At 30.6% G+C, this 24,653-nt stretch overlaps 2 protein-coding genes across 2 annotated transcripts; both read right to left on the reverse strand.

Annotated features, from left to right (window-relative positions):
- Positions 1-7,084: 7,084 nt before the first annotated feature.
- Positions 7,085-7,498, reverse strand: LOC123892224 (S-protein homolog 2-like). The gene has a single exon (XM_045942035.1). It carries the CDS (start codon positions 7,496-7,498, stop codon positions 7,085-7,087), a length of 414 nt encoding a protein of 137 aa, XP_045797991.1.
- A 4,450-nt stretch (positions 7,499-11,948) lies between these two features.
- LOC123890191 (guanylate-binding protein 4) lies at positions 11,949-18,222 on the reverse strand. Its single transcript, XM_045939745.1, has 17 exons — positions 17,884-18,222; positions 16,760-16,862; positions 15,859-15,928; positions 15,731-15,769; positions 15,518-15,635; positions 15,370-15,427; positions 15,119-15,183; positions 14,898-14,904; positions 14,734-14,794; positions 14,597-14,656; positions 14,467-14,486; positions 14,309-14,374; positions 14,002-14,169; positions 13,627-13,884; positions 13,245-13,457; positions 12,871-13,142; positions 11,949-12,453 (listed from the first exon to the last, which is right to left on the reverse strand). The coding sequence occupies exons 1-17, from the start codon at positions 17,976-17,978 to the stop codon at positions 12,312-12,314; spliced, it is 1,815 nt and encodes a 604-aa protein (XP_045795701.1). The 5' UTR covers positions 17,979-18,222; the 3' UTR covers positions 11,949-12,311.
- Positions 18,223-24,653: the final 6,431 nt, after the last annotated feature.

Genomic DNA, 24,653 nt, shown 5'->3' on the forward strand with positions numbered 1-24,653 from the left:
GATAATATTCTGGAACTTTTGGTATATTTTATGAAATTTTTGGAGACCTGAAACTATTTTTCGTTAATTAAATGAGATAAAACGGTAATTAAAAACTATTGTTTGCTTCTGAAACCATTTAGCTGGTACTATGGTTTCAGAGAGTTGTACTTTGAAACCATTTTACTGGTATAATGGTTTCATTGAGTTGATTCTTAGTTATTTGCTTATGAAACCATTTAGCCGGTAGAATGGTTTCAGAGAGTTATATTCTGAAACCATTTTGCTGGTATAATGGTTTCAGTGAGTTGATTGAGTGGTGCGTGTTAAATTACAACACACAAGTAACGTACTTAGTACGATACACAAAATTTAAAATGCAATAGAACATATAAATAACGAGATTAAGGAAGTGAAAAATTATGTTTATATATTACTATGAAACCATTTAGCTGGAAGAATGGTTTCAGAGAGTTATACTGTGAAACCATTCTAGCAGTAAAATGGTTTCAGAAGCAAACAATTAAGAATCAACTCCCCTGAAACCATTCTATCAGTGAAATGGTTTCAAAGTACAACGCTCTGAAACCATTGTACCAGCTAAATGGTTTCAGAATGGTTTCAGAAGCAAACAATTAAGAAATTACTCACTGAAACCATTCTACCAGTAAAATGGTTTCAGAGAGTTATACTGTGAAACCATTCTACCAGCTAAATGGTTTCACAGTATTATATAAAGATAATTAAAGGTAGTGAAAAATTGAGTTTTTTTTTTTGTGTCCAAATCAAACGAACCAAGTCTCTATTTGTAGACAAAAAAAATTATGAATTTTGGTATAAAAATAAAAAAATAAAAAATTAATTTACAACGAAATAATTGAGTTTAAAGTATTAAATGAAAAAAAAACACGCCAACCACCCAGCAGTTGACACGTGTCCTGCTTTTTTTAAAATAAAATTTTATCTCTCCAGGCGCAGATCTAGTGTGGTGCACGCGCTGGCTTATCATGGAGTTGGATGATCTAGACTGTCTGATTGATCCGACAGCCATGATGAGATCATCTCTTGGCCGTCTGATGGAAATCAACGGTCTGTAACGGTGGTCCTGCGGTAGGCGCGCGACACTGGATCAGCACCAATATGTTTTTTTTTTTTTTATAAAAAGAAAGGGTATTTTTGTTCAACTCAAAAGGTGCACCTTGCTAATTTAGACCCAACTGGGTCTAAATTAGCAGCCCCCTATATATATATATATATATATATATATATATATATGAGTCAGGATCCGTTGACACCAACTAGTTTGACACCAAATGTTACACCTCTCAATAACGTTTTAACCGATATAAATTTTATAAAATCCACCGTTGGATTGAAAGTTTACATCATATAGATCATTTGTGTAAAATTTCAAATAAATCCAAAATCATTTGATATGTTATTGAGATACATCAAAATTAACGGTTTTTGTATTTTTTTAAATGCCGTTAATCTTTATGTGTCTCAATAGCATATCAAATGATTTTGGATTTGTCTGAAATTTTACACAAATGATCTATATGATGTAAACTTTCAATCCAACGGTGGATTTTATAAAATTTATATCGGTTAAAACGTTATTGAGAGGTGTAACATTTGGTGTCAAACTAGTTGGTGTCAACGGATCCTGACTCTATATATATATATATATATATATATATATATATATATATATATATATATATATATATATATATATATATATATATATATATATATTAATTTTAGTTATGGTTGCAAGCAAAGACACCTTCATCTTTGTTGCACTGATTTTCCTTCTGCAGGATATGAAGGAAAATGTCAGTATCCAATAGAGTGCATGTGATGTAGGGTATTTATGGATTGTCTAACTTACGCATTAGTAAAAAAAAAAAACTTATGCAGAAAATCACGTTGGATAAACCACAAGAGCTTAGTAGGTTCAATGCAACATCTTGACCCTATTTTTTTTTTGAGCAAACATCTTGGCCCTATAATAAATGCCGGCAATTAGAAAATAAATCAAATTAACAATGAAAAAAGTTCCTGAAAAAAATGGTTAGATGAACGAGAACAGTACTAAGACATGTGGAGTACCTTCACTCTATTCCAACACGCAGAGGTTGCAAGTTATAAATATTGGATTGGATTTGCAAAATAAAACAAACAAGTCAGTAACCCTAATTTACGCAAAAGAGAGTCTAGAGATACCGGCTTCACGTACATGGACGGATCCAGACATTCAATAACGGTGGGGCCAAATATTAAAGAAATTATAAATTAAATTATATTAAAAATAAAAGAGAAACTCAAGAAATTATAAATACCAGATTTTTTTTATCGTTAAACACTTAGTCCTCTAGTTTTTTTTTGGGGGGGGGGGTTTAAAATGTTGGCAATGAGGATCAAACCTAGGACATTTTGTGCATACTACCCAAATTCATCACCACTAAATCAAACCTATTGGCTTAAGATAGTCCTTCGGTTACTAAAGCATTGATTGAAGAATGTTTTTTATACACCATTAACATTCTAATAATATTTCATCGTTCAATAACGTCTAAATTCATATATAATCATATAAAATTTTAAGGAAATTTAAAATAATTTCATATGTTATTAAGCTCCTTTAAGGTTATCGACGTGCAATAAAAATATATAAATCTTTAACCTTGGTAGATCTCAATAACATATCAAATTATTTTAAATTTCTATAATTATTTTTTTTTATACAATTTCTATATAATTTTACATGTATTTTATCTATATGATAGTATTAATTTTTAGTTTTAATGGTATTATTATTATTATTATTAATATTTTCATTCTTGATTTATTATTATTATTGTTTGATGTGGCAATGGCAACATAGCAATTTTTTTCATAAAAATCAATTAAAAGTGAAAAATGCAACAACGAAGACTTGAACCCAGATTACGTCAATTAGTAGACGTGCCACTTTGCCACTGGGGCGCATGAAACCTTTTTATTAAAATCTTTATCTTTATATATATAAATGTTGTAAATTGTAATGCCTCCATTTAACCCTAATAATTCATATCAAAATCTTTTTTTTGAAGAAGCTAAATTAGCCCACCCAAATTGGCACTAGAGAATCGAACCTCAGACCTCAAGAGGAGCATACTCTCAGGTCCCAAGCCAATACCAATGCACCAACCCAAGTGGGTTTCATATCAAAATCTTAAAAAAATACTCATCAGCATTTGAACCCATGACCTTTTCGTTATATTTCTTTATAGACTTACCAATAAGACATATCAATTATGTTGAAATAATTTTGTAACCAACAAGTAATCAACATCATTTAAATGCACACTTTTAAAACTTAACACGTTTTATTTTTCTTTCTACAAACAAAAATCACTCTTTTTTTTTCCATCTACAAAATCAAATATGTTACTGCGATTTTTTACGTAACTATTAACTATGAAATGAATGCCTACTCTTTTACATTTTAAATAGAAATCAACCCCACTTTTTTTTTTAATACAAAATCAATGCCTCCATGTCTGGCATCAAGTGGTTTCAACCCCCTCCCGATCGCAGTTGCGGGGGATCAAACCATGATTTTCCTTACCAAGTTCAGCGCCAATTACCACTGAACCAACTATCTTTATTGATTTCCCTTAATATGTTGTTATTGCTATCATTAACCCTTAATTAATCCTTGAATTTTGAGAACAAAATAGGGTTCAAGCTTTGAAAACATTGTTCTCTCCTCCTTAGTAAATCTAACACTCCTTCTCCTTCACTTTTCACTTGAGATTTCAATTTCAACAATAAAAATGGCAGATGTAGTTGGTTTACAAGTGATAACCGGTTTACAAGATCACGACCTCTGCACAGAGATCCTCTCCTTCGATTTCTTGTTCATCGTATCTCTCGATTTCTAAAGGTTAGTGGCATCAGTTTTCCCAATTTATCTTGCTGTCGTCCATGAATATCTTGCCGTTTTTGCTTACCCGTTTCTTTGCTTTTGGGATGTATGTTGCTTTATCTTTTTGACTCTTTTCTTTATTTGTTACTAATTTCAATGTCTAAAAGGATTCTAATTTATTTGACTTATAGGGTCCAATTGTTTTCTTAATTTGTTTTGGCTACAATTAGATTGACGTTGTCCCTACTATTGGAGATTCAAGTTTAGATATAGTCTTCATTATTCAACCATTGTTGACTCCCTCAAAATTTTCCATTTGCAGAAAACATTGGATAGCTAAGAGATATTCTTTTTGCATCCCAACCAATGTAAGTTTTTGGAATTTGAATTTCCAACACTTTTTTTAAAGTTTTTTAATTGATATATATATATATATATATATATATATATATATATATATATATATATATATATATATATATATATATATATATATATATATATATATATATATATATATATATATATATATATATATATATATATATATATATATATATATATATATAATTCAATTGGCGTTCTATAAATTCATGGATTTAGTGTTGGATTACTCACACCACAATTCCAACATTGCATTCGGAAAACTTCTCAAGTCTTAGATCAGATTTGTATTCTATTTAGTGATTAATTTGTAATTTTGAGTTATTTCTTCTTTTTTATAAATTTGTGGTTTTCGATGTATTTGTTGATTTCAACTTGAATGTTTTGTTTGAAAAAACAAGTTTTTGCATTGGAGAGTATTTTTTATTGCAGATTTTCTTTTTGCATAATGCAGAACTTTTGGAGCGTTTAAGTTAATTGTAAGGAGTGGACAGCTGCTACTGGTGCAAAAAAGGAGGTAACTGCTACAGGTTACAGAGTACATTATTTCTAAGTATCTTATAAGTTGTTGAACTTCAAATAAGAGTAATTTTTTCTTTCAATTTCATTATTTTATGACTTGATAGACGGATGGTCACTTCAACAGTTTTTGAATGGACAATGAGTTATGAAGAAGGTTAAGATGAAAAAAGAAAAAATTTCAGAGATAAATTGGAATAAGATAATAAGTTGTGAATCAAACGAACCACTTGATGTTTAGTTAAATGTTTTATAGATTATTACTTTTCTTACGATACATTGAGAAATTAAATTTATTTAATATTATGTCAAAAAGGAGATTATTCCTTTTGAAGAACAATTAACCTATTTAACCTTTTGTTTGAATTCATAGGTAGCATATTCCATTTTATTTCTTTTTCATGCATTTTCAAGTTGTCTTTGAAAAACTCAAGTTATGTTTCTTTTGTATTTATTTTAATTTCATCTCTACTCTCTATTCATCATCTTATTGTTGTTGATACTACTCTTTGAAAAATATAATATGAATTTAAGCTGTTGATTTTTCTCCATATAATATTTGTCTATTAATTGTTTGTATACTCATAATTGGTTTCCCTTATGCTATTATTTGTTCACATCAGTATATCGGATGTAGGTTTATATATGTATTATATTCAATTAAATAGAAAATGTGTTGCTATACAAAAAAAAAAAAAATGTGTTGCTACAACAAAATCTACAATATTCACCCGTGTAATACCCGTGCGATAGTGAAATATCTACTTAACACTAATATGTATATACCATAATAGTTTACAAATATATGTATACATATATACCTATATACCTATTAAAAATGAAAATTCCATTGTGACCAAGGCCATAGTATGCCTCTATGTTGGTCCGTCCCTGTTCACGTATCTGAATAAATAAAGAAGAAAATATTTTAGTATGGCCTACAAATTTAAAATGAGTTCATCACCGAAGCATGGAGTTACGCTTCTTCCAAATTGTCAACGCTCAAAAAGGCCATTTTTATTTGTCTATATTTTTTTTTTTTTTGTCTATTTAACATTACTACATCAACATAAAAAAGAGCACAAATTTCTGAGGGGTTATGATGACTAACCGTCTCAGGCAGATTATAGATAATAAGCACATGCAGCAGAACTTATTACAATTGCCAGCACTAGTAAGAATATATTAACCTTTTCTATAGATTTTTATTCATCTAGCAGCACTAGTAAATTCCCTTTAGCACTGTCATGAAATTTTTCTATCCTAGTCATAAGTTTCCCCCGCCAATTGGGAATAAAGAGGGTATATGAATTTCAAAACGAGAAGTGTGACATGTATATAGTTAACAACCACATCATCAAAATAGACAGAGTAAACGGACTAGGGGTAATTTAATTTACATTTTACAATTTCAGGAATATTTATCTATTTTGAAATTTTACAGGGTATTTGACAAATTTTAAAATTTTAGGGGAGTATTTAACATTTCACTCAATTTCATTCTCTCTTGGACAAATGAAATTGGAAAATTAAAACAACTTCTCTTCCTAGATATTATCAAATTATTTTCAATTTCTCGATGGGTTTCAATAATATATTAAATTATTTTCCTACAAAAAAATAAAATTCAATTTCTCTAAAAAAAATTATGGATTATCCATATGATATAAACTTTTAATCTAATGATGAATTTTGTGAAATTCGTATTCATTACAATAGTATTGACCATTTGACCACGGTGAACCACTTATAAAAGTAGTTCATATTATAATTCATTTGTGCGTGATTTGATTACTCAATACTCATATGGATGTTATTTACTTTCAAAAAAATAAAAATACCCATGGATGTTATTCGAGTTTTAAGCATAGTTAGCAAAGTGTGTCTGATATTTTATTTTTTCGTATGCAATTTGTTTTATTTATTTTTTTGTTTTTCATCATCATCAATTTAATTTGGTTCGATAGTCAATTCTGGCATTCCAACTCCCTCCCAATCGTAGTTGTGGAAATCGAACCGTAGTCCTTCCTATCAAATTCAATGTCAATCACCACTGAATCAACTAATTAACGATTGATTATTCAATTTGTTTATTTTAAGCAAAAAACAACCTCAAACAAAATCCAGAAATTAACGGGCTATACGATTAACGAGCTACGTATGTTCATGCTAATTGCTTTGTAATGAAATATATTAAAGAAAAAAGAACAAAAGCCAACTGTGTTGTTTCTCGTTGGAAAATGGATCTTCATTATAAATTTATTACTTTGATAGTAAATGGATACATTATTCGATACTTTTCCAATCACCACATCCATGGGAGTTCAAACAACCACCGTTTTGGTTTATTATCCAATTGCATTTTTGACAATTGTCTTCTCTTTGATTGTAAATGTCAAGATAATGACGACGAGGGTCTTCAGGCCATGTAAAACTGCAGAAAAATAATGTACCACCAAAAGCATTGTCATGGAATGAAAAACTGTAAAGATCTCCAAATCTGATTGTGTGAAATCCAAGATCATCATCTTTGGATTTGCAATGAACAGTGATACTTGTGCCGCGATCTCCAGGTACCACTATGACATTCTTGATACTTACTGTTATCGTAGGATTAAAAATATTTGCCTCTCTAGATTCAAATGCTAGTATAATTAGGAGTATTGAAAATTTTAAAGCAGTTGAATTTGCTGGTGCCATTGATGTATGGGTAATGCTTACAAAACCTACATCAACCTAAATTTATAGAGCAATAAAAACTTTAGTCAACAAATTACCTTTTCTTTAGTCAAAAAAATAAAAAATAAAAAATTACCTTTTCAATACTATATTTAATAATCATTTTAGTCAAATTTAATTATTAAGATGTAACTATTATTTAATACTACATTTTTTATTATTCTTTTTAGTAAAAAATTTAACTATTCTTTCGCACCCTCTAATAATAGTCAAAAACAAATTAATGTTTTATAATTATATCAAAATTATTTGTGTCAAAAAAAAAATTATATCAAAATTATAATTGGACAAAATATTTGTCTAAAACAACAAACGAGATGGAATGTTATTACCAATCGTTTGATTCAGTGGTGATTAACACTGAACTTGGTAGGAAAGACCACGGTTCGATCCCCACAATTATGATTGGGAGGGACTGGAACCATTTGAAGTCAGAGATGACTCCCGAATCACATTAAATTGGTGGTGAAAGCGGAAAAAATAAGAGAGATATGAAATGTTATTAAATAATTTTAATGTTTTTACAAATATTCTAATTTTAGATATATATTTCTAAGAATGTTACAAATAACATTCCATATCAGAATGTTAAAGATCTAATTATATCGAATTCTTAGTGAGATATTCATATTCTATCGAATTTTTAGTCAACATCATGTTTTTGTGCAACAAAAAATGGCCTCATTGTTAACAAAAAATAAAATAAAATTGGATGCATATATAATTGGCAGACGCGTGTATCATCATATCTTTGGCAGGAGTATCATATTTTGCCTTTCTAATTCTTTTAAGTAATTAATTGGTTAGATAACTTTTTACATCATTAAAACATTGAATACATGATTTATGAGATGAAATTTTCATATTTATATCCTTAACTAGTGTTCGAAGTACTATTTATCATTTTCATATATAATTTATACAAGGAAATGGCATGAAGTAGATTTATGACTATTGTCTAGTTTTGACTAAAACCAAACGGTAAAAATGCACGATATAAGGAAATAGTATTAAGCGGCTTTATGAGTATGATTTGGTTTGACTCCAGTCTCCATCCATGTATTAAAGCAATGCAGTCACACAAATTACTTTTCAAATAGTTTATTTGATTTATCTTGATTTGATCCATTCACCGTAAAATCTTCATGATTCTTTACACATTTGAAGTTAATGAGATTTTTTTGGGGTGTAATAAATTAGAAAAAATCTTTAGTGATAACTTACCAATTGCCGATGAAAAAATCGATAAAAATAACTGCTTAAAGAGGTAAACAAGATAGGAACCAAGTTCAGATCTTTCCCAGTATAAACTTCTGCCAACAATCGCTTCCCACGGGGGAGTAGAAACCAAGTTCATAAACGTTAGTAGCATTTTTTTGCAATTTTACACTGTCACAAGACTGTGTTATTCTGAATTGCCACATGTCACTTACTTTTCCGTCTAACAAATATTCAACAATGAAACATAAGACATCATGCATACTATCCGAATTCTTAACCATCAGACTAAACTTAATGACTTTTTTTAATAAAATTCTTTTGCAATTATCAATGACATTAATTATTATTAATTATTTTTTCCAAAGTTACCATTATTTGCTTTGCATATTTTTTGAATAGCATTAAATTCTTTTTTGTAAATCATACTCTATTAATTATAAGAAAATCATTATTAATAATAAACATAAAAAATCAAAATAATTTATCAATTAATTTAATATTAAAATTAACTTTTTTAATATCGTGTTTTGTCAACTAGATCTTATAAAAATGGATAGAGAAAGTGATAGAAAATACCCAAAAATAATTATTTAATGTTATAGGCTATAGCCAGTCATATCATGAGCTGCGCCAATGATCCTTATTTTTTGTTTCATATCAGGGACTTCCTTAGTTGACAGAAAATAACTTTTTTCCATCGATTTTCATCTTATTTTTTCCATCGATTTGCTGCATTCCAAACAAAAACCTAACAAAATTTATCATATCAAACGGTTTCTGCAAAAACCAAGACAATTTGCATTATCATTTAATTGAAATTGAACAATTTGATCTCAATTCAAGAGTACAAGAAATTTGTAGTATTATTTGATTACAACTCAATAAAAGAGTACAAGAAAAATAGTTACGATTAATTCTTTATTTCTAATACCAGCAGTTCCACTTCTAATACCTATGTGAAATTAAATAATTTAAGAAGTTGGAGGGTGAGCATGTAACTGTTCAACCTCACCTTTCCTCTGTTGCAACATAAAAGTGTTTGTTGCTGCATCCAATAATTGTACACTTTTCCAAGCATCACAATTACTATAGGAGTTCAAACAACCTCCATCTCCCCTTATTATCCAATTGCATTCATGGCAAGTGTGTTTACTTTCATCGAAAATGTCAAGATAATGAAGACGGGGGTCTTCAGGCCATGTAAAGCTGCAGAAGAATAATGTACCACCAAAAATATTTGGACGGAATGAAAAACTGTAATTCTCTCCAAATTTGAGTAGGTGAAATTCAAGATCGTCGTCTTTAGATTTGCAATGGACAATGACACTTGTGAGATGATTTGAAGATTCAATATTATTGGTGATAATTACTGTTGTCTCAAAAGAAGCAAAGGAATTTGAAAATGATAATATAATTAGGAGTATTGAAAATGTTAAGGTAGTTGAATTTGAAGCTGCCATTGTATGTATGCTTAATGCTCACAAGACTTACATCAATCTTAATTTATAGAGCAATAAAATGCTTTAGCCAACAAATTACCTTTTCAATACTATATTTTATTATTCTTTTTAGTCAATTTTTAATTACAATTTAATTACTATTTAATGCTATATTTTATTATTCTTTTCTTAGCCAAACAACATAATTATATCGGAATTATAGTTTGACAAAAATTGACTAAAACATAACAAGCTATAGATGGAATGATATTAAATAATGACGAAAAATTCTTAAATTTTTGACTGGTTTAGATCTCACGCTCTCCGGAAACCCTGTGTGAAATTTGACGTTTTTGTCATCCGCTAGTTAGGTTGCGGACGGCCATTTGACAGAAAAAATTGCAACAACTAGAATATTATAATAGACAAGAATAGTATAACATAGATTAAAAAATGAATTGGTACAGTAAACAAAATGAATTGGTCTCTCTTTTTTTGGTGAGAGTTGACCGAATAACATGAGTGCATCATGAACCATATATACATGAGTGTGTCATGTCTTGTAATTCTAGATTCTAAGATTATGAATAAATACATCAATGGAAAATAATTACATTCCAAACATGTAACCGAATGGGATCAATTGTGATCAATGTCTTTATCACATGATATTTTATTTATGGGATTAATTGTGATCAATGTCTTTATCACATGATATTTTATTTATGTGCATTAGCTGACAATTAGCTTCATGGTAATTATGCACGTGGTGATTCAATACATACCATCTAATTCTATAAATTGAAAAATAAAATATTTTTAAATCACTCACTCATAAATTGTTTCATTCAAAATATTTTTTTTGAGGGTGAATGAAGGATTCACACTTTAACTTCGAAACTGTATTTCAATCAAAATTGTTTCAGGGGAGATAAGAGAAAGGTGAAGATGACAAAAAAAAGTAATCACTTTCTATGTTGCAAGGCGGTAAAATTGGAACGTTGGGAGGCGCGTGCGAGACTCGAGGGCACAAAAAGAAATCACATAATGAAGTCTAATATTTTACAGTGTACATAAAAAAAGTTTGGGATTTGTTAGAGACTATGTAGCATGGGTACTCCTAAAATAGTGAAGTACCCGTACCGGGTACGTATCAGTACCGGATACTCCATAGTACTCGTATGATACGCACAGATTCCGTACCCATTTTTATTTGGGTGATTTATGATCATGAATACGAAAAACCATATTGGCTGTTGAAAAATCTCTTAAAATATTATAATTTTTTATTATACTTCAATTATCTCTCATTTTTTATGAAAATAGTTGAGACGGTAGACAAAAAAATTAAATCTTCAAAGCATGATGATAATAATTCACTTAAAAATAATTTTTTTAATATTTTATACTAACGTACCCGTACCTTAAATTTTCTAAAAATATCGTACCGCGTACCAGTACCGGTACCGTACCCGTACCTAGGCAACATAGGTTAGAGAGCATCTACAATAGAGGAAACATAACATAGTTGCTTGAGTTACTTTTTGTGGGTCTAAATTGCCACATAGGACTTGAACAACTCATAAGCAATTTTAATCAATTTTACTCCAATGACAATTTCAATAAGCAACTCATACTTGGCCCTAGAAATCACTTTGATGACAATAAACTTTTAACATATACTATTATAGATTGGATTACATTATGCAGACCATTCTATTTCCACTTTAAATTCACCAAATGAAAACAAATGAATAAATCTATTTCTTTTCGTGTTATATATATTTACCTGTCTACAAGTCAATACATGCCGGTGGCACATCACATGTATCTAAAGTCCAATTTACTCTAAAATGTGACATAAATAACTGCTAAGTAATAATTCATTGGTAAAATCAACATGATGTTGTGGCTGTAGAGCACAAGTTACAGAAGCTGTTGGAGAGATCATTCATCTTCTGATCATCATCTTTTTACACTTTGTGTGCAACAAAACTAGGTGGCGTGCTCCATGTACAAAAAAGGAAAAGCTCGCCCTAACGAATATTGGAACATACCAAATTTTTGAAGCATGGCAATAGCTTATGGTTCCAACTGAATTCATCATATAAGTTTTACTCTGATCTTGGTCTATTTGGACCATTTTTATTGCTGCTATATAATGGTAATAACCACCGTGATCCATATTTTCTTTTCCCAAAACACCGCCAATATAGAATGAAAAAAGATAGTATTACACATAGTGGGATAGCCCATCTGCATTTTCAAACAAAAACGTTGTCATAAATCAATATCAACCAACATCAATGTTCCACAAAATTTTGTTCTTTTCATAACTAAATAAGATATTACTCCTGTTTGTCCCCGTGAGTTTAGCTCACTTGACAGAGACATCGCATTATATATGCATGAGACAGGGTTCGAACCCCGAACACTTCACTTATTCACCTTTAAGGTGGAATTTCTAGCCACTAAGCTACTTGACCAGAAAAAAGATATTCCTCCGGTCTAAAAAATACCTAGCCTATGGGATTCGGCCCACTTAGTTTCTATAAAAACGCAAACTTATCTAGCATACAATAAAACGGATCATATGAGAAACTCAAGAAAAGGAAACTTATATCAGATGCTAGAATTTTGGTTAGAAGTACCAAAGAAAAATGGCCAAATTACCTGTCAAGATCCAGAATTGGACTGTAAACAAGAGTTTCCCAAGATGCAACTATAAAATGCCAAACTGGGTTGTAGTAAAGTGACTCAGCTGACCAAAACAACCTTGTGTAGGTCTCCAGAAATATAAAAAGTAACCATCCAGCAATTTCAATCAAAATGAACTTAATAATAAAGCGGCCAAGCACAACCGTTACCAGTGAGAAGGTCACCAACCAATTGAAAAGCCTGTGGTTGTATTCTTTAATAAATAGAGACTTGGACTTTCCCAACATCTGCATATTCATTTGATAAATTAAGGTATGTTAAGCATATGATTGAAATTCAGTTGTGTGTATTAGAGTAAAGAAAACATAAACACAGTTACTATGTGAGACCTTTTTCATGCGTCCCTCGTAGTTTACTTTTGAAGGGCCAACACAATCATGCTCGAAAGTATGATTGCATTTCTCGAGACCTGCATTAAATTTTGCCATTGAAGGAAGCTTGAGAACTTGAAGCTGATCCATTATGTCCTCACATTTGGTGTACAGTGCCTCACAAAGCTTTGAAGATTTATATTCATTTTTTAGAACGACATTCTTAAATACCTGCATAATTATCCATAGTAAATATAAGCTTTAAATCATTATATTCAAATTTGAAGACCAGAATAGAGCAGACTGCGAAGAACCATATATCATCAAATCAAAGGCTCCTAAAAGTTTAAAGGATATTAAGCATCTTGGTTTTAATCTATGACGAATATTCAAACAATACCTTATCTATTTCTTCATCCAATTGCGTGACTGATTTCTTAGCATGATGACGGCCAAAATGTTGTTGATCGAATGCACGCATGGCCTCACCTCTAGCCCTATCATGGGATGATTGAAGAGATTCTTCTGTAAGAGGTAGATCCAAGGTTGCCATCTTTTCACTGTATAACTTAAGACATCTTTCAAGAATATCCTTGTTGAAAATCTCCACAAGAGAACCTGTTGATGGAATCTCTCCCTTGTTCAAGGCTTCAAGTATCTAAATATGAAAAATAAACGATAAAGCTGTTTTATAGAGATATACAAGATAAATTCACACAACTCGATTGATACATTCAAAAATTTAATAAACACGTATTCTCTCCCCTCCATGTACCTGCTTCAAGAAAGCAACAAACTCTTTCCCATTTAGAGATTTTCCCTGTACAATCTTTGGACGGATTATGCTAGAAACAAGCTCTTTTAGTTTATCTCTTTTCTTCACATATGATGGATCAAGATCCCCGTCCTTCAAGTCACAAAGCTTTGTCCTTTGGAGATGTGGCTGTTTAAAGTCCAATTTCAAGGATCAGTTAGCAACCGATGCATTGTTTTTAACAAAATAGATAAAAGAATGAATTCCACGTTAGGATTGAAATGGAAATGAATGACATATTTTTAGAAGACATGAAGCAGAGACATACTTGTGGTAAGCTAAAGGCCGTACTGTTGTCACCCATTATAGCCAATGAATCTCGAATTTGATTGATCTGATGATGTAAAATTTCAGTATAAATATTCGATTTCAAACTAGTAATAATTTTACTGATAATTGGAAGTTGAATTCAAGTAGAGAATATACCATATCAATATTTTTGTCTCCTGCAAGTTTAAAAATAAACGAGTGCCGTTAAAACATTGCTGTAGAAAACATGAAAAATATATTGTGGATAAAGTTAATTTTAGTTATGGTTGCAAGCAAAGACACCTACTATCAGTATTGGGGACTTGTCGAAGAGCTTCATCCACCATTTGTTGCACTGATTTTCCTTCTGCAGGATATGAAGGAAAATGTTAGTATCCAATAGAGTGCATGTGATGTAGCGTACTTATGGATTGTCTAACTTACGCAGAAAATCGCGTTGGATAAGCCACAAGAGCTTAGCAGGTTCAAATGCAACATCTTGGCCCTATAAAAGCCAGCAATTGAAAAATAAATCAAATTAACAACGAAAAAAGTTCATGAAAAAAATGATTAGATGAATGAGTATATTACTAGGACATGTGGAGTACCTTCACTCTATTCCGCCACGCAGAGGTTGCAAGTTATAAATATTGGATTTGCAAAATTAAACAAACAAGTTAGTAACCACAATGCCGTTAAAAAAAGAAGTTAGTAACCACAATTTACTCAAAAAATGGTTACGGAGCAGAATAAGAAATGATAAGGGAGAGATGAATGAATTAATAATCTAAATGATATCAACAAACTAAAAGTTCATCAAGATGCAAACCTTCCATAAAACTCTTCAGCAAGCTCAACCGCAAAAGAGAGTCTAGAGATGTCAGCTTCGCGTATCTGAATACATAAAGAAGAAAATATTTAGTATGGCCTAAAAAATTTAAAATAAGCCCATCTCCGAAACATGGAGTTACACTCCTTCCAAATTGTTAATGCTCAAAAAGGCTTTTTTTTTTATCTGTCTATCTAACATTACATCAACGCAAAAAGAGCGCAAATTTCTGACGGGTTATGATGACTAACCGTCTCAGGCAGATTATAGATAAGCACAGAACTAATTACAGTTGCCAGAGCAAATATCCTGCAAAAGGAAAACACGATAAAAGGTCAATTGATGAATAGCATGTGATATTAACATAAAATATGGTAGATAAGATCATTAAACAATTACCGATCATCATATACATTCGACTTCCCGATGCTTTCAAATCCTTCTGTATCTATGTAAAAGACAGAAGTTTTTACTCCATCAATTTCCAAGTCTATAGGGGTTCCCCAAATCCAAATTCCTGTATGACATGATCAAATGAGATTAAAGATAGATTGAAAAAGATTATATCTGATTCCAAGCATAACAATGAGAAAAATGTCAAACTTCATCCACCTTTTGTTTTGGTGTCACGCATGTGTCCCACGCCAAACCCTAACAAGACAAACATATTAGTTTACATTACATATTTAAAAGATGTATTTAATAAGAGTAAATTCTAGTAGCTATAAAAGATGCAGCACCTTCATAACAAGAAAGAGAGAGAAGTTGATTAAGCAAAAATGACTTTCCAGAGCGGTACGGTCCAATTACCTAATAAAAACAGCAGTAACAATCACCTGACGAAGCCATAAAGTGATAAAAGTAGAACACACAAATGGTAAACATGGAACAAACAAGATTGATTCAATACATCATAAGCTTCCGTTACTTTGAATAAAAAAAATTATCAGATTTATATGCAACCATCCGTAATAATTTTAGCTAATGGGGATCATCAACATTTGCAGTGCTTTTAGTTAACCTTCCACAATTTCTAATTCCTCGCTCTTGTAGATATTTTCTGTCTCATCTTTAGGCAAATAAAGCAATATTTCCATTTGCGACATATTAAGACTTCCAAGTTTTGACTCATTTCGCATGGTAACATTTTCTAAAGGCCGACTGATAAAATATCTTGTATCAAACTCTGTGACTCGTGTCTTGTGCAGGTGCAACCAAGTTGAGTCAACTTTCAAGTGCAAGTTCTCAAATGTTTAAGAACAAATAACAGCTAGTAGTCATATATCAATTAGCAACAAACTCAGGGGAAATATTTTTTATTTTTTAACGGCAAATTGTTAGTCGTTAGTATATTACAATATTATGTTAGTTTTTCTCCTTGACGGGACTTGAACCCTGGACCTCCAACTCCTTTTTACCCTTAGCTCAACTAGCTTAATCAATTGAGCTACCCATCCCATCCACAAACTCAGGGAAATAATAACTAATCCGAATGGATTATGGTATTCAACATAATATTAATTGATGAGTAGATCATGCAACCAGTCGATCAAACATCATTCAGTGTCATGAAAACTCCCGTTAAATAAAAGGTAAAATTCAGAAAACAAAAAGGATGTTTATAATTGCAATCAAACTTACGGCCACAGATGCAATGGGGTTTGTTATTTTCTCAATAGCCTCCAAGCCTTCCTCTGAAAGACGAAGTTTTGTATGACCAGGATCAGGTTCGACAATGGGAAAGCTGTGCACACAATAAATGGTCAAGGATTTCGGTTCAACTTGTTGAGAAAATAATGTACTTCATAACAAACAAAAGAAACTCGGTCATACAATACCCAACAAAGAGTGTAACAGAAGCAACAAATAAATTTGGTAATCATTAGTACTACAAATCAATAATGATAACAAAGAAAGAGCCTTGGTCCCAAAATATTGAATTGGCAACATAACACAGATACAAAATACGTGTTATATGTTCTTTTCAGTAACACCTGATTTAACAACAATTCCTCACCACAACTATATACAAACGGAGATAAATATTCATCTGAATGTTATGTCATTGCAGTGCTCAATTTGCAGCGTGTTTCCCCTTTTGTTTATATTGTGGAGAGTGAATTAATCAGCTCATGCTCTATCATGGTTAGTTCTAAACTAATGAACTAAGCATATGTAAATTATAACACTATTCCTACTTGGAACAACCATTGGTCAGACTTTACTTACCTCAAAGCCGAACTCTGAATTACCAGGGGCCATTCCCCCGGAAACCAGATGGTTAAGACCCAATAAAAAATTTAGTACTAAAATGGCAATTCCTGTTTCCTACTAGTAATTGACAGAAGAGAAGTTAATTTCTAAGGAAAAATCCATAAAACTCAATAGTTGAATGTCTCAATAATAGCTTACACAGAACAATCAATACAATTCTAACAAGAAGGGAAACCAAAAAAGTGTATGCAAACAGTTGAAGTAATCTTCACTAATTGGAAAAAACTTGTTGATGACAGCAATACAAAGAAGCTACATTCCATCCCCAATTCTTAACCAAACATGCAAAAATTGAATTTTTATTCACACAATCTCAAGTCAGACAAATTGGGTAAGTGAATCTCACGTCACCGAAATCAATGACCAAAGCAAGAAACAAAAAGATTTAACTTTTACAAACAAACAAAAAAAAAACCCAAAAACAAAACAAAACAGAAAATCATGTTAGTAGATCCCAGAAAGAAACACATTAGTATAAAGAAACGGCTTACGGTTGATGAAAATTGATAATGGTTGAAGAAGAAGCAATAGGAGAGAGAAAGAGAAGAAGAAAAAGAAGAGAGAGAAGAGTGTTGTATTTGTCCATGAGTGGCAAATGCGGTTTTGAATCAAAATCGAAAGGCACGGAGGTTGTTGAAGGAATGTCAATTGAGAATCATGATGTGTTTTGTGATTGTTGAATTGAAAGTTTGAAAGTTGAAAGAAAAGAACATGAATGAGTTTTTGGATCTGAAACAAGTCTTCTTCGATTTCTTTGTTTGTGTTGTGTTCGATCCTTGCTTGTACTTGCGCCTAGGTAAGGTAACCTTGTCTGTCTCACTAATGTTGGAAAAACGCCACGGTAATTCATTTACTCACGTTATTTATTCCCCTTTTTACTATTTTTCGGTCCATTCATTATTTTTTATTTTTTTATTATTATTGATTTTTTTTGGTAAGTTTGTTATAAATATTTATTCTTTTTTTATAGAGATATTTATTCTTTTTTCTTTTACGGATATTTATTCTTTTTTTTATAGAACCAATATTTAAGAATATAATACACACTATTCTGCATATATATAAAATCCTAGCGCATGGCAAACCCATCAATGTGAAGACAAATCTTGCATTCTCGACATTAATTAACAACGATCAGAATAACAACTTAAAACCATAACTGACAGTAAATGTCAATCATTCCGATGTTGACCACCATTGTCTTACATGTACGCCTCCATTTCACCACTGTAGTACTGAAGGGGCGTTCCATCGGCCACAACAGTTTGATCATGTAAAAATAGATAAGATGTATTGACCGTGTCTTTATTTTTTAAAAGTTAAATATTTTTTTTTATTTACAATAAGTTGGAAGTCGAATCTATAGGACCTACAACATACTATCCAAATCCCTAAAAAATTATTTTATTTCAACACGCATGTTGGGTTCTACTTTTTTAAAATATAAAAATAAAAATTGATTTTGAGTAAATTAATTTCGTAAAATTGAGTTATATGTAAAGTAATTTATATTTGAATAAATCTATGTAAAAAATAGTTAAACAATAAATTTTAGTGTGAAAAACAATTTTAGAAACAGAATCTACATACAATTTTAAAATTTAAATAAAATTACTCTTAAAACAATATCAATTTTCATTTAAAAATATTAAACATGTCAAAATTAATTTTATATTTTTAAATCTCTAGCAACGAAACTAAATATACACATTAATAATATTTGTGAATTTTTTAACATATTCCTTTAAGACGTGGTATGACCCATATCTATTTAATTATTTTATTCTATATTTTACTGTCTACTTGTAAGAGTTATGAGTGAGTCAAAAAAATATAGAGTTTTGAACACTATAAAAAAAGTCTAGTAGGATTGTTTATGGATAGCTTCAAATCACATAAAAGAAGGACTTATTCAAATATTAAAATATATACAGGACGCAAGTGGAGTAACTTCTCAAGTTTAACATGCACCCCCAAAAAAATAACTTCTGAATTCTAAGAGATTACATTATATACGTAGGAGTCGGGGTTCGAACAACACCCCCACACATCCATTAAAGGTGAAATTAATTTCTGGCCACTAACTAATTATATACTGATTTACGTTAGCATCAAATTAACAATATAGCACAGTTGATTAAGATGATTCTATTTTTATTGATGTATATTTGTAGTACTTGTTTCACATTTGTATGAATACATATATAACGACGACTTTCAAACACTCCAATAAGGTTGAGTCACATTACATTAGTTTTTTAAATCTAAATCAATGATCAAACTTGTCGTCATATATATTGTGTGTGACTGAATAGTTTTTTATGTGTACTTTAGTTTTCTATTTTTCTTTTGTTATGATCTTATTTTACCTATGACTAGGAAGGTATATAGGTTGGTCAAACCAGCATTTGCAAACTTCATTTGTGATATATACTGTCAAAAAAAGTCTTATTGCACTAATAACTTTCTCTTAGTATGCACCCAATTTTAGACTTGCACTAGTAACTTTCTCTTAGTATGCAACTCAAGTGTTATTTATGATCCTAAGAGTCCGTTTGGTGTACAAGATATGATAACTGTATCATATCCTGTCTTAATCCGGTGTTTTGTGAGACAGCAGAATATGATAAATTAATCCTGGAGCTTATCCTATCCTGCCTCTGTAGTTAAAATTTTTATCCTGAATTTGAGCTGGGTTACCAGCAGGATAGGATAAGAAAAAATTTACCGATTTATTCTATAAAATATATTTTAAAAGAAAAAATTAAAATTAACAAAATATAAATAATAAAATAATTAATTTTTAAATATATATATATATATATATATATATATATATATATATATATATATATATATATATATATATATATATATATATATATATATATATGCGATTTTCTCACGAGGGTAATTTTGTAATTTACATAATCTAAAAAATCAAAATTCTACTAAAATTACAATATTTTAAAGTAAAATAATTTTTAAAAAATTACAAAATAGGGATATTAATTTAAATTTTATAACAAATTAAATATAATTAATTTACAATGGTAGTTTTATTATTTACGTATGAGATATATCACATATTTATTTAGCTTATCAATCATGTATATATCATTGAGTTATTTATTTGATCATGATTCATATAAAAAATTAAACTTGATTATTTTCTCATGATTTTTATTTAAAATTATATAAATTTATTTGATTACTTATTTATATTTTTTATTTATAAAATTGATAGTATTACAAAATAATTTAAAAAAAAAACAATTGTTTTACAAGGGTAATTTTGTCATTTAAATATGTTATATATTTTATCATATTATTTTGAGCAAGTACGATGTATTAAAAACATTATATAATAGTTATCATGTTTGTTATCCTGTGTGTACCAAACACATAATAGGATAACTGAGGATAACTGTTATCCTGTTGATATCATATTCTTTCCTTATCCTGTTTTATATCCTATCATGTCACTATCATATCCCGCGCACCAAACGAGCCCAAAATACCCAAATTAGTGTCAAGCTTAAAAATAGAATGAAGTTGTGACTCATCACTCATCTACATTTTAGTTATTACTATAATCTAATTATATTGGCAGATACAATCGTTATGAAATGAGATATTAAGCTTTTTTTTAAGAGACTATTCTACCTCGAACTAGAGTAATCAATTTTCGTCAACCATTGCAATTGCATCAAAGCTTTAAGCTATACACATTCAAGTAAAAAACAAAGGAACAAAGAATATGGTGTTTGTGCAAATGCGGCAATGTGATGATTATTATAGTAAATACAAAAATAAGCTTACACAAATAGTTTTACCGATTACTAACACGTTTTAAACAACAAAGAAATATTAAAAATTTTATATTTTTTCAAATTGATTCAAATTTTCATTCCTCGATAAACCTTTATGTTCACATTAGCAACAATGACATTTTAACTCTGTTAGCACCCAGAAGTCAAAGCCCCTGCATATCATTTGTAACGCCTCAATAAATTTATTAAAATATAAAGATAAAAAGAAAGAAAGTACTTCTTTGGGGACTATACGAAAATCCAAGAAAACTAACATATTAAGTTACAACAATTGTCTCATTAAAATTCTTCCTAAAAACTAGTAAAACAAAACTATGATGAAGAAAAAAGTGTGTAATAGACCAACACAACAACAACAACTAGTAAAATTCAAAACCTAACAAATTTAGAAAGAAAAAAAAAGTTAGGAGGAGTAAATCTATAAAAAAAAAAGTTATCTCTAACAAAGAATGTCACTCCTTCAAAAAAAAAAAACAAAGAATGTCACTCTTTCTATAAAAACGTTGTACACATAAAACATAATACTCACGATAAAGTTTTCGATTGTCAAAAAATTACGCGAGGAGATGTGAAGGTAAAACAATCAACAAAACGAATGCGTATATAGATTGAAAATGAATTCATGCAGTCAAGCATTTAGAGTGTTGGTGAGCATTTGATCTTGATGAAATGATTTAGAAAAATCTAATTACAAATTTAACTCAATAATCTAAAAATATCAATCTTAAATCTTGACCGTTCGATCTAAATTGGATGACCATCCTGGCACGAGACTGTTTGTTAAAGTCTGCATGGTTTAGTCTGTTCTGTTTAAATGAAGATACATACTACATGCAAATTAAGGCGGGGAAATGCTAAATAAATAAAAATTAGCAAAAAATTCAAACTCTGCTTCAAATTGAAGCTACTCCTTCGATATAAAAAGTCCAAAAACCTTCGTTTTTTTCTACTTTTTCCATAATCGCGTTTTTTCACCGCGCTTATTTTATAGGGTTTATCACACTCTCTCTTTTCACCATGGCTGCCGAGAAACTCCGTGATTTGTATCAGCCTATTGATGTCCCTTTGCTCGATTCTACTGTCGATGCTGCTTTCTATGGCACCAGATCTAAAGAAATGGTAGAGTTTTTGTTTACATTGTACATAATAATGCAGAGAACTGCTGCTGGTCAGATTTTGCTGAAATTGCAAAACAATCCGGATATGTGGCTTCAAGTCATGCATATTTTACGGAACACTCAAAATCTAAATACCAACTTCTTTGCTTTGCAGGTTAGTTTTTTTGGCCATGTGTTATGGTTGAGAATATAGGAGACTAGTGATCATGATTAGTTTCCATATTTAATTACATTAAGGAGCTATTTTTAGTATAAATCAATGTTGTCAATCGCTGATAGCGGAAAATAGTGGATTGTTAAAATTCCACTACATGGACCATAGTGTTATAGCTCCACTATAGCCCCTATTTGAGTTTTGACAATATTTTGTACTAAACAGCATATAGCAGAACAAGTGTGATCTGTCCAAATTCCGCTACGTTATAGTGGTATAACACTGATATAGTTGTGTTCCTGCTAAAGAACTAGGGGTGTTGATTCAGTGATGGATAACTGAATAGGTATGTTGCTCTGGTTAGTATCAATTTCGAACGTCCCTTCCTTGTTGTGAGTAGAGGCTTATATATAGTCCTTGATAGGAGATAATGGAGGGGGTGGTTGATTAATTATGGAGTAGTGGGGTGATGGTGGAGTAAAGATAGGAAGTAGTGGGCTAGTTCTATGACCTAGTCTTTTTGGGTCTCCTTTGAATCCGCCCCTGCTTGTGCACCATTGCAGTGGAAAAACGCGGCCAAGAAAGAAATAATGAAGGGAAATTTTAGATGCAACAGTTAGTAAATGCCGAAGGTTCATTCAAGATAACAATAAGACATAGTTGTACACATGAAAGAATGGTGTCAAAGCGAGAGACACGAGTAAGGTGAAGAACGTGATGAAGGAGGACGATTGATGGCCGGTGTTGGATGGGGATGATGGTAGTGGTAGCCTGTAATGGAGGTGGCGACTAATGGTCGATGTAGCCAGTGACAACGTGGGAAAGAAAAAATGAATTGACGACAAATATTTATTGTGACCACAAAAAAATAATGGTAGTTTAATTTATGATCTGTTTGGTTAGAAGGAAAGAAAGTAGGAAGGAAGAAAAACACAGAAATCAAAGATTGTAGGCATGGTTTATGCCATGATTAGTATTCGGTATAGGTGTTCCAGACTATAAAATATTATATGTCCTCTGCTTTAAATAGTTACTCCCTCCGATCCTTAATATAAGACGAAAACTAGTTTTTAGATTCATTGAGAATTTAATGTATTTAGTCTATATAATGGACTAGATACATTAGATTCTCAATAAATCTTAAAAATAAATTTCCTCTTATATTAAGGACCGAAAGGAGTAGAATCAAACTCATTGTTCATTCATTCAAAAGGTAAAATAGATCGAGAGGGGGATTTGGCCTCTCAAAAATCTAAACTTAAATTAAATTTTATTCCAAATTCATTCATCCATTTCCGTATTTTACTTCATTCCTTCCTACCAAACGTAGGTGTTTTTTCACCAAGCTTAATACTCCCTCCGGTCCTTATTATAAGAAACAATTTGGAAAAAACACACATACCAAGAAACCTTATCTTTCTTAATAAAAATTCTAAAATTTTACAATCTATTCCAAAATTAACCTTGGTGTATTAATTTATCCTTAGGGAATATATCACTCTAATTAATGCATAACTTTGGAATGGATACAATTTAATAAGGGTAAAAATGGAATTGTAAGAATAAATTTAATGATTTTTTCTTATAAAAATGACTAAATTTTTTTTTCGAATTATTTCTTATAAAAAGGACCGGAGGGAGTAGTTGGTAGTCGATCATTTGGGTACATCACTGGTTTCAAGGATGCCAATAATCCGGAAACCAACGTCATTTTCTGTGTAACTGAGCAACCACTATAGTACCATGCTGATTCCCACAGTATATGATTCCTAGGAGTACAATTGATGTCATCATTTTGTAAATTTGTACCGTCCAAAACTCCAAATCAACGGAATTATCCAGATTTTTGTTTCTGTGAAACAGTGGTCCTGTCATGTTGTGAAGGATGATCATGAATAGTCAGAATTTGAGGAAAATTAAATTTGAAGGAAATAGTACTTCAATACAAGCAATAATTTATTTATTTTATCATAGCATCATCACATTTATTTTACTCATCAACTAAGATGATGATACAAACCAAATACTAGCATCCCCTTCATCTTTTTCAGTGTGTTGTAAGGCACCAGCAGCATCTTTTTCAGTGTGAATTTAAAGGCACAATCAAAATTATTTGTTAGCGTCCATTTCTTATTCTTAAAGAGAAGAATAAGAAT

This window comes from Trifolium pratense, linkage group LG6, assembly GCF_020283565.1.
Source record: "Trifolium pratense cultivar HEN17-A07 linkage group LG6, ARS_RC_1.1, whole genome shotgun sequence".
In the NCBI taxonomy this organism is placed as follows: Eukaryota; Viridiplantae; Streptophyta; class Magnoliopsida; order Fabales; family Fabaceae; genus Trifolium; species Trifolium pratense.